At 34.3% G+C, this 11,764-nt stretch overlaps 1 protein-coding gene across 1 annotated transcript; it reads right to left on the bottom strand.

Annotated features, from left to right (window-relative positions):
• Positions 1-1,391: 1,391 nt before the first annotated feature.
• LOC134695979 (cyclic nucleotide-gated cation channel alpha-3-like) lies at positions 1,392-11,425 on the bottom strand. Its single transcript, XM_063557486.1, has 5 exons — positions 11,169-11,425; positions 9,434-9,448; positions 8,529-8,650; positions 4,916-5,133; positions 1,392-3,170 (listed from the first exon to the last, which is right to left on the bottom strand). The coding sequence occupies exons 1-5, from the start codon at positions 11,316-11,318 to the stop codon at positions 1,633-1,635; spliced, it is 2,043 nt and encodes a 680-aa protein (XP_063413556.1). The 5' UTR covers positions 11,319-11,425; the 3' UTR covers positions 1,392-1,632.
• Positions 11,426-11,764: the final 339 nt, after the last annotated feature.

The following is an 11,764-nucleotide window of genomic DNA, read 5'->3' as shown; positions in this document are numbered from 1 at the left end:
TATATAAATAAGGTCGTTTTATTTTCTCGTTTGGATTTTTTTACATTGTTATATCGGGGCATTTTATAGCCGACTATGCGGTCTGTGTTTTTCTCATTTTTGAAGACCGGTACGGTGACCTATAGTTGTTAATGTCCGTGTCCTTTTTGGTCTCTTGTGGACAGTTGTCTCATTGGCAATCATACCACATTTTCTTTTTTTTATATATAAAATAATTAATGACAGCTCTCTCACATGCAAAAAAAAAACAGCAACCAAAAAACTGTTAATGTATAAATGCAGACTATAGGCATGGAGAAACATTCTACTGCATCCACACAGCTTAAGACAGCTCTCTCACAAGTAAAAAAAACTAACTGTAAGAATATAATGGTTTACTTTTAAAAATTGTTACTTTAATGTAGAGTTGTCTCATTGTCACTCATACCACATCTGTTATAACTATCTATAACTACAGGTACAGGGAAGCATTCTACCGCCACCATACGGCACGTTTACATCCTAGTTCTTTGGACCATTTCATATTCTTCAAATTCCAGTATGTATTTTTTACCGGGCACAAATTTTTTGCAAAGGATTCCACTCAAACCAGTGCTAGGTGCCTTCTAAAACTTGCAGTGAGGCGAATTTGGTTTCTCCGTGTTGACGGCTTTACTGTGAACCACAATGAAAGGGCCTTTCCTTTACTATTTTGAATTTGATCATAGATTGATACCGTATATCCTTTGTGTTTTCCAGTAATGACTGATTAGGATATTTGATATTGTTATAAACTTTCAGTTTACATTTGTATTTAGACCTGACCTACTAAAACAAGCTTCGTGCCGGAGCCTTGTATAACCAATTGTACGCTTTGTGTTTTTCTCATTGTTGAAGGCCGCGGCCTATTATTGCTTAAATTCACTTCATTTTAACTTTGATAGATAATCATTTCATTGGCAATAATTTTACCACATATCCTAATGTTTAAAGGGAGGGACAGGACCCTGTAGTGTTAAGTCTCAGTCTAGGGGTAATTGTTTTTAAAAAGGCCAAAAGACAAACAACAGTCCACTAAATATGGCATAGAAAACTAAATACCGAGCAACACGAACCCAACCAAAAACGGACGTACTAATATCAGGTTCTCATGAGGGGTAAGCAAATCATTCTCCACACGTGGCACCCGTATTTAGACCTAATCTAGTAACATTAACAGATTATAAAATACAACATAACGAAAATCAAATCCACAAAAACGCTCAATAAATAAATTTTGATAAATATATCGTCAATTTTCAACTCTTTTTCACAGGTTTTCCCCCAAACAATCACAACATTCTCAAATCTTAATCATACATGTAACAAACCAATAAGAAAACCCATCATAGTTTTGAAATTAAACTTAGTAGTGTGTGTCCACTTTTACTTCTTACTAACAATTTACATAATAACAAAATATGATAAATAACAATAATACATATTATTGAAGTTCTAAATCCAAACAATCATACACCACCCCCCATGTAACGCAGCCATTCCACATTTCAGTTTTACAGTCATACTAACTTCAACGTAAATTTGAAACACTGAAAATGTCAGTTCTAGAAAATTGTGTTTTGCATTGTTTTTACGAAACTCTTTTTGTATGTTCTACTTTTCGCTGTCTTCTGGTTTTGTTTCTGGTTCTTTTTTACTTTCCTCTTTCAGAGCAGGTGCTTTTGGTGGGTCTTTATATTCCTCTTTCGGTGCGGCAACTTTTGGTTGGTCTTTAGCATCTTCTTTCGGTTGCTCTTGTGGTTTAGGCATCACCTCAATACGTGATTTAGACTTCGGTTGCTCTAGTGGTGTAGGCATGACTTCGATACGTGACTTAGATTTCGCTTGTAGAAGGCCTGGGTTCTGCTGATTTTGTATTTGTTTAGCCAGTCTTTTGACGTTACATTGCAGGTCATCAACTGCGTCATGAATTAGTTCAATCCTCTTGTCTAGATTCTGTAGACGTCTCTCCTCTTTTCTGGCGGCATCCTCGTCGAGAAGGTTGTCTTTACGAAGGAGTTGTTGACCCTTGTGCATAAGATTCTTCCTGGCTTCTGGGTATTCTTCTAAAGCATCCCATAGATCCCTTTTCGACAACAAAAACAAATCTGAATAACCAACACTGCGCACGCTTGCCGTTCGACGATTTCCGGTCTTGTTTCCAGAGATATTAAGAACGCTGATTTCGCCGAAGACGGAACCATCGCTAAGTGTAACAAAAATTACCTTTCCATCGTCTGACACAACTTGTAATTTCCCGCGTTTTACAATATACATGTCTTTTCCGATGTCTCCTTTACGACATATATAATCACCAGGGCTAAAGACCTGTAAACGAAGTTTCAACACAAGTTCGACAAGCAATCCTGGCTCGCTGTCCTGGAAAATTGCGACTCGTCTTAATGTCCCTAAATGAACGTGCACCGAAATTTCGGCGCGTAGTTTATCGGGAAGGTAAAATAGTACCTCTTTGTCATCAAACGACTGTTTGTTGTTCCACGTGTAATCGAACCATTTGATGACACGTACTTGTAGTTCTCCGAACACACCTCTTAATTCCATGTATCTCTTCACTGAATCTACCTTGGCCTGATATTCCGTTCTTGCGGCATCCATTCCGTTAATCAACGCACCAACGTTTCCAAAAATAGTAGCAAAAATCAACACACCAACCAGTGAGTCGACTATACAGAAACAATAGGATATGACTGTTTCCGGATAAGCCGTGTCCCCGATTGTAGTCAACGTCAAGCAAGACCAGTAAAAACTGGTTACATACTGCTTAAAGAAATCCCCGAAATCTTCGGTGGTTGGATCAGGGTAAACCCAACCATCGCTTCCGAACCCAAGATAACGGCTTATTGCGAAGTAAAAACAGGCGTTCCAGTGTATAATGATGATAATGTATAAAATCAACTGAGCAACACCAAAAAGATTGGGAAAGTTTGTATGAGTCTGAGCCAAGCCAAAAAACTCCCTCATTCTCCAAATTTTGATAATTCTGTTTAAACGAAAGGCTGTATTTCGTTGTAGAAAATAAAAAAAGTCGGTTGGTAAGATGGCTATTATGTCGACCTTGAACATCCAAGACTTCAAGTATACGTTGGTCAGGCGACCAACATCTTTCACCAAGAGACCACTCTCAAGAAACCCTGAAAAAGAAGTAAACGTAGATATAAGTTATAACTTAAATATATTCGGCTTAATATTCATATATTTATTTAGGCAGTGGCTATTATTCCGGCTCCGGCATAATAGCCTCCATGGCGCTATTTTGCCGGTTCCCGCAAAATAGCGATTTATATAGAGTTTTGCTATCTTGCTGGTCTTCATTAAGATTTTTAGTATATAAATTGAGAATAGAAATTTAAAATCTAAAAAATAAAATAAATACAAATTAACCACAGCATTCAAACTCAAAATATTGACACTCTAATTAAATCTTTTAGTATTGATATCCTATTAGTTTTGAAATAATCAGTAACGGAGCTACTTGGTAACGTTTTGTTTAAAAAATATCGATTTTAGTTGAAATGATAGGACAATTTTTGAGTTTGTCCTATGACTGATATATACATGTATACTGCCGGGTGTCTTTAATTCTGTATAGATCTGTAATTGTTGGGATATTTTTTCGTTGATTGCTGACTGTAATATCAGGCCATTGTTTTTTATTATTTGAATTTTAATTATTACATTTTTTCATGTCTGAGCCTTTCTTAGCTGACTACATGGTATACATTTTGCTTACCGTTTAGGGCCGTACAATGACTAATAATCACAGGCACTTGTCTCAATAAAAAAATTCTATATACCTTAATATAACACAAGGTACTTAACTAAATTTTTGAATAATGACACCCAGTCCCAAATTCCCGTTATTTTGTTTATTTTCTCGGTTGTCAACCCTACTTAAACTTTATATGCCGTAAATCTAAATTGATTTATCTACACAATGGTACATGACACGACTATCATTGTTGTCTGGATCATTAGTAGCAGGCCTCAGAAGTCGGTCAACGGGATGTTTTTTTGCATTCGTCTCAATTTTTGGCAACACCCAGTCCGCGTGTAATTTTATACTGGTTTCTCATTGGTCAATCGTCTGGCTAAAAATAAAAGTGGTAAATTTTGGTCAAATTATAACTCTACATTGGTGTCGTTGTGTACACGTGTGTTTCATAACAAACTTATTTGGGTTTGTTTCACGTAATCTGTAAAGAATTTACAATAAAGGTAATAATTCATAGTCAGAGGGAAGCTGACACTTTTTATTTTAATAATGTTTTATAAAAATTCAATCACTGCGGGCTGGGTGTTGCCAAAAATTGAGACGAATGCAAAAAAACATCCCGTTGACCGACTTCCGAGGCCTGCTACTAATGATCCCGACAACTATGATAGTCGTGTCATATACCATTGCCGCCTACAACACCAAAAGACGCTAAATAAATAATTTTCGTTCATTTTTGAAGTATGTATTAGGTCGTTGCATATCTCTGATGAATTGCTTTACGGTTTTTTTTCATACCGGGACATTTATAGCTTACTTTACGCATTATTTCTAACTTATAAGTACATACATGTTCAATTAGTCAAAGATTGCTCTGACATATGACGGTCTTTTTCGAGGACTAGTTTTTGGGCCCGATAAGCCTTTAAAAAAGCTGTCAGACGTCAGAGAACTCCAGGACTAATGATCGAAACGATTGCTATTGCTATAATAAGTATTAACCGATTCTGCCTTTGACAAACATCACAAAGATAGAAGAATTCTGAGATATAATCGAAGGCTAAAAAAGGGGCTTTCAACCCCGGAAACCACCCCCTGAATCTGTCACTGAACAATATCCATATACTTATGCTACCACTATATGATTGTATGGTAAGTACTAACCGATTCTGCTTTTGGCAAACATATCACAAAGATAGAAGAAGTCTGAGATATAATCGAAGACGAACCAGATTGGCATATTGTGTGGAGACTCGACTTGATCGTGAAAGGTTATTCTCAGGATGATGAACACAATGTTGTACATGATGATCGATGCAACCAACATCGACCAATAATAATACGGGAAATCAGCAGGGTCAAAAACCAGCTCCTTCCAATATCTAAAAATAGAAATATCTAAAATTAAAAAATCAAAATATCAAAAATTCTAGTACAATCAATCGAACGTCTACTGTAAGTTACAATATCAAAATTCTAGTATGTATCAACGTCTACGGCAAGTTGCAATATCAAAATGCTAGTATTTATCAACGTCTACTGCAAGTTGCAATATCAAAATGCTAGTATTTATCAACGTCTACGGCAAGTTACAATATCAAAATGGTAGTATGTATCAACGTCTACGGCAAGTTGCAATATCAAAATTCTAGTATGTATCAACGTCTACGGCAAGTTGCAATATCAAAATGCTAGTATTTATCAACGTCTACTGCAAGTTGCAATATCAAAATGCTAGTATTTATCAACGTCTACGGCAAGTTACAATATCAAAATGCTAGTATTTATCAACGTCAACGGCAAGTTTCAATATCAAAATGCTAGTATCTATCAACGTCTACGGCAAGTTGCAATATCAAAATGCTAGTATTTATCAACGTCAACGGCAAGTTTCAATATCAAAATGCTAGTATCTATCAACGTCTACGGCAAGTTGCAATATCAAAATGCTAGTATTTATCAACGTCAACGGCAAGTTTCAATATCAAAATGCTAGTATCTATCAACATCTACGGCAAGTTGCAATATCAAAATGCTAGTATTTATCAACGTCTACGGCAAGTTGCAATATCAAAATGCTAGTATTTATCAACGTCTACGGCAAATTGCAATATCAAAATGCTAGTATCTATCAACGTCTACGGCAAGTTGCAATATCAAAATGCTAGTATTTATCAACGTCTACGGCAAGTTGCAATATCAAAATTCTAGTATGTATCAACGTCTACGGCAAGTTGCAATATCAAAATGCTAGTATTCATCAACGTCTACGGCAAGTTACAATATCAAAATGCTAGTATGTATCAACGTCTACGGCAAGTTGCAATATCAAAATGCTAGTATGTATCAACGTCTACGGTAAGTTACAATATAAAATTCTAGTATGTATCAACGTCTACGGCAAGTTGCAATATCAAAATGCTAGTATTTATCAACGTCTACTACAAGTTGCAATATCAAAATGCTAGTATTTATCAACGTCTACGGCAAGTTACAATATCAAAATGCTAGTATGTATCAACGTCAACGGCAAGTTGCAATATCAAAATTCTAGTATGTATCAATGTCTACGGCAAGTTGCAATATCAAAATGCTAGTATTTATCAACGTCTACTGCAAGTTGCAATATCAAAATGCTAGTATTTATCAACGTCTACGGCAAGTTACAATATCAAAATGCTAGTATTTATCAACGTCTACGGCAAGTTGCAATATCAAAATTCTAGTATGTATCAATGTCTACGGCAAGTTGCAATATCAAAATGCTAGTATTTATCAACGTCTACTGCAAGTTGCAATATCAAAATGCTAGTATTTATCAACGTCTACGGCAAGTTACAATATCAAATTGCTAGTATGTATCAACGTCAACGGCAAGTTTCAATATCAAAATGCTAGTATCTATCAACGTCTACGGCAAGTTGCAATATCAAAATGCTAGTATTTATCAACGTCAACGGCAAGTTTCAATATCAAAATGCTAGTATCTATCAACGTCTACGGCAAGTTGCAATATCAAAATGCTAGTATTTATCAACGTCAACGGCAAGTTTCAATATCAAAATTTTACGGCAAGTTGCAATATCAAAATGCTAGTATTTATCAACGTCTACGGCAAATTGCAATATCAAAATGCTAGTATCTATCAACGTCTACGGCAAGTTGCAATATCAAAATGCTAGTATTTATCAACGTCTACGGCAAATTGCAATATCAAAATGCTAGTATCTATCAACGTCTACGGCAAGTTGCAATATCAAAATGCTAGTATCTATCAACGTCTACGGCAAGTTACAATATCAAAATGCTAGTATGTATCAACGTCTATGGCAAGTTGCAATATTAAAATGCTAGTATTTATCAACGTCTACGGCAAGTTACAATATCAAAATTCTAGTATGTATCAACGTCTACGGCAAGTTGCAATATCAAAATGCTAGTATTTATCAACGTCTACAGCAAGTTACAATATCAAAATGCTAGTATTTATCAACGTCTACGGCAAGTTACAATATCAAAATGCTAGTATTTATCAACGTCTACGGCAAGTTACAATATCAAAGTGCTAGTATTTATCAACGCCTACGGCAAGTTACAATATCAAAATTCTAGTATTTATCAACGTCTACGGCAAGTTGCAATATCAAAATGCTAGTATTTATCAACGTCTACGGCAAGTTACAATATCAAAATGATAGTATTTATCAATGTCTACGGCAAGTTACAATATCAACATTCTAGTATTTATCAAAGTCTACGGCAAGTTACAATATCAACATTCTAGTATTTATCAAAGTCTACGGCAAGTTACAATATCAAAATTCTAGTATGTTTCAACGTCTACGGCAAGTTACAATATCAAAATGCTAGTATTTATCAACATCTACAGCAAGTTACAATATCAACATTCTAGTATTTATCAAAGTCTACGGCAAGTTACAATATCAAAATTCTAATTTATCAACGTCTACGGCAAGTTACAATATCAAAATGATAGTATTTATCAATGTCTACGGCAAGTTACAATATCAACATTTTAGTATTTATCAACGTCTACGGCAAGTTACAATATCAACATTCTAGTATTTATCAAAGTCTACGGCAAGTTACAATATCAAAATTCTAGTATGTATCAACGTCTACGGCAAGTTACAATATCAAAATGCTAGTATTTATCAACATCTACAGCAAGTTACAATATCAAAATATCACACTTCTATTAGTTGTTGTCCACGGCATAATAATTCATTTCAACTGTATAAAAAAATTCAAATCAATCGAGTTCAATGCTTGATAGAGTAGGGGTTAGACATGCAGCTAACATAAAATCTGACGTCAGGGTTAATCATGAGGCATTGTGTTTGATTCGATCAAATAACGGCAGATGCAAGTTACTGAAGTGGTGCTTTCTCTATTCATAAATAACTAGCCGCCCTCGATTAGTTACACTAATGGAGTACTCTTTAAGAAGTCCTGCTATGCCAATGGCACCAATCATTTGGTTCTTGTCTTGTATAAGTTAGATAATAGTGCATATATTAAAAAAAACAAGAAGCAGAAATTGAATATCAAGAAAATATATCAAAGAAGATTATTTTTTTTTATAAATAAACCTTATCAAACGGAAAGAAGCATTCATATAAAATGGCAGTCACCATCATATAGATCCATGATTACAATTTAATTTTAAAACCAACTAGTTATAGCACTTGCAAGCAGCGCCACCATAAATTGGTAGTGTCTTAATAAACTCATTAAAAACAATTAATACATTTACTTTTTGGTAAATAATTTAGAACATTCAAAATTGTCATCTTCGTCTTTCTCAAATGCTCTTCCAGTTACTGTAAATTTATCTAGAAACGGATCTTTCTCTACGACTTCACTCTTTCTTCTTAACTGTAAATAATAAAAATAATGTTTTAAACTTTCCTCCGATAAATATAGAATTATGGACAGTGCAATTGATGTGATTAATTCGCTGTTTCAGAATCTAATGAATTCTGGGTAATATTTTCAAAAGTGTACACCAAAACGTCGTGATTGGTTGAAAGCGTTGAAAACAATGAAAATTCAACAAATGTCGTGACGTTATTTTCAATTTGGTGTACGACCAACGAAATTACCCATAGACCTTTCGATTCTGAAACGGCCAATTGGTCTACATGTATGGTTTTTTTCATGATTTTTTTTACAAACTAATTAAGACGAATATGAGCAGCCTCCTGTTTTGTGGTAAGATCAGGAAGGATGATATCTTCTGCATATTTTGTTATAAACATGTCATTTCAAAACAAAACAAAAAATGAATGTGAATGTGTTTTGTCTTTTCAAATTTAACATCAGCAGACTAAAAACCTTTGTGTGTTTCTTGTTTCAATTATTGAACTTTTTTTTTTGGGGGGGGGGGGGGGGGCTTGCTTAAGCTAGTTGAAGATTGTTCTGACGTCTGGTGATCTTTTTTAAACTTGATAAGACACATCATTCAAACGTCGGATTTTTATAGCGGACAATACTGTATGAATATTGCTTATTGTTTAAAGCCGTACCGACCGTATGCTCAAATTAAAAAAATTGACAAACTATGAATAAAATACAGATGTGGACACTTGTTCTGAATTTAATAATCAAATCAGTATTCTAAACATCTGAAATTATAAATTTTAAAAAGTTTGTACTTACCGATTGTCTCCGATTCTGAAAAAAAATTAAAAGCATAAGCAGTAAAATATAAACCAAATATTTTTTTATGAAAATTATTCAATCTGACAAGATTTCAATGACAACATCCATAATAAAAGTAATATGGTTCATCAAATGATATTAGTAATAGTTGTTCTTTCTCACATGATCAAAATTATGAATGCTCTCACTTACTTTTTGACGCATAAAAAAGATTTCAAAAACTTTTCCTTTTCCTTTTTGTTTTTCTCCAAGTTGTTTGAAGTTATATGCAACCAGTTTTTTAATGTTCAGGAAATTATTGGACCAATGCATACATATATTTTCAGATTCAGAGTGTTGTCGCAATAATACAAAATCTTCTTATCTATAAAAGTCATGGGCCAGCGATAGTTTCTCGTAACATTGAAGACCCATTGGTGGCCTTCGCTGTTGTCTGCTCTATGGTCGGGTTATTGTCGCTTTGACACATTCCCCATTTGATTTTCATTCTCAATTTTATTAGAACTGGGTTTTTTTCTAAATCTAGAACGTATAATCGACAAATAATGTATCATTCAGTGAAAGTTGGTAGATATTTTTGTTCTTTTTGACTTTTACCTTTTAGTCATTGGTTTATGTTGGTAGCTGTCCGTCATATTCCCTTTTCGTTACTATTTCTGTTTACAAATTAGGTTTAATGCCGCTTCTTTTTTTTTTTTAAATTACATGTATTTATCACTTCCATTTTGTCATGTCGGAGACTAGTATATTTTATACTTATAGCCCACTTTATGGTTAAAATTTTTTTCATTCTTGAAGGCCGTATCTAAATCAAATGCCAGTAAAGGAATAGTTGAGGGCCGTAATGGAGGTACCTTCATGACGAATAACGCTAAAAATCTTGTCAAATGACGTTAGCGATAGTTTTTGGTTCATTGCGGTATTAAAAATGTTCTTTTAGACGATAAAAAATTCGACTGATTTTGACGAATCACGTTAATTTTTTTCCAAAAATAACCGTAAACGTTGAGACCTCTGACGAATCACGATTACAGATATGTTGACGAATCACGGTAACATGTTAACCAATTTCACGCTAAAGGTAGCCGAAAATGACAGTTTGGCGCCTTACTGCAAAGGACACTCCTATATTCCTTCCAACATAGTTGTCATTGGCAATCATAACCTCTCCTTATTTTATAATATTCAATCTACCTTGGTCCAAATTGCTAGCTAGGCCAGTAATATTTTTTTCAGTAATTGTATTATTGAAAAAGTAAATATCAATTGTGCAGTTTCCCATTTGTAAGCAGGTCACTGAGTCAAATAGAGGACTAGGTTTGTGTCGGTGGGGATTATTTCCCTGGTATCACTACGGAAGCCGGATTGGTTTAGCCGGAACGACGAAAAGCAAATTGGTACTCTCCCCCTTCCCCCTTTAATAGTACTTTTATTTTTTTGCTTTATTATTATATTTTTCCCTTTCTATCACACTTTATATAATACTTGCTTGTATATTTTTGGTGCTACAAAATTACCTTTGCTAGTATTTCTTGCGCCCACCGAAAGCGGTGAGTATTGGTCTTGAGCTTGACAGTTCAACTAACAAATGTCAATGTAGATGTTAATAAGTTTTTTTGGAACTATTATACTTAACTTTTATTTCATTTGATGTAATTTACACTTTTATCTTAATTAATAAATGCTTTAAATTGACACCAATGTTGAACTACGCCGTCATATTTAGGCTTACCACATTTTTGACAGCTGTTCCCCATTTATTTTTTAAGGCTGGCGTTTTAGGGCTGCCCGGCTCATTATTTTCTGTTTCCTCGGTCTCAGGAGCATCATCCTTTGACCAGATTTTTCGTGCAATGGTAAATCGTCTAAATGCCCTAATCATTTTCCTTTGTGGTGTTTAATAATCATATTTGCATAAATCAAACTACCAATATTTTGCCAAAGTAGCCATTTTGTTGTTAAGGCGTTATGACGTCACAAAACACGTAATTTAAGATGAATGGTGGAATGGAAATGAATGGAATACGGAATCGCTTGATTATTAAAAATAGTTTTATCCCTGAATATAAATTATAGTTTGATTCGTGATTAATTCATGCTCGGCACCTATATATATATGTATACGTGCTAAATTAAATTAATAAGAATATGTTTCATGATATACATAGGTACTAGAAGACAGGACAATTTTATTTTGCCTTCCCCCTTTTTCAATACAAGTTATTTGTAGTACATTTATTTTCGTATAATACAGAAAAACGCGAACATAGCTGAAATTAATAGAAAACGAAAACTAACGGATTTTGAAAAAGGGAGAGGGCCAGAAAG

The sequence above is a fragment of the Mytilus trossulus genome, chromosome 14 (genome assembly GCF_036588685.1).
Source record: "Mytilus trossulus isolate FHL-02 chromosome 14, PNRI_Mtr1.1.1.hap1, whole genome shotgun sequence".
NCBI classification, from domain to species: domain Eukaryota; kingdom Metazoa; phylum Mollusca; class Bivalvia; order Mytilida; family Mytilidae; genus Mytilus; species Mytilus trossulus.
Note: the sequence above shows the minus strand (reverse complement) of the source record. Positions and strands in the feature narration are given on the sequence as shown.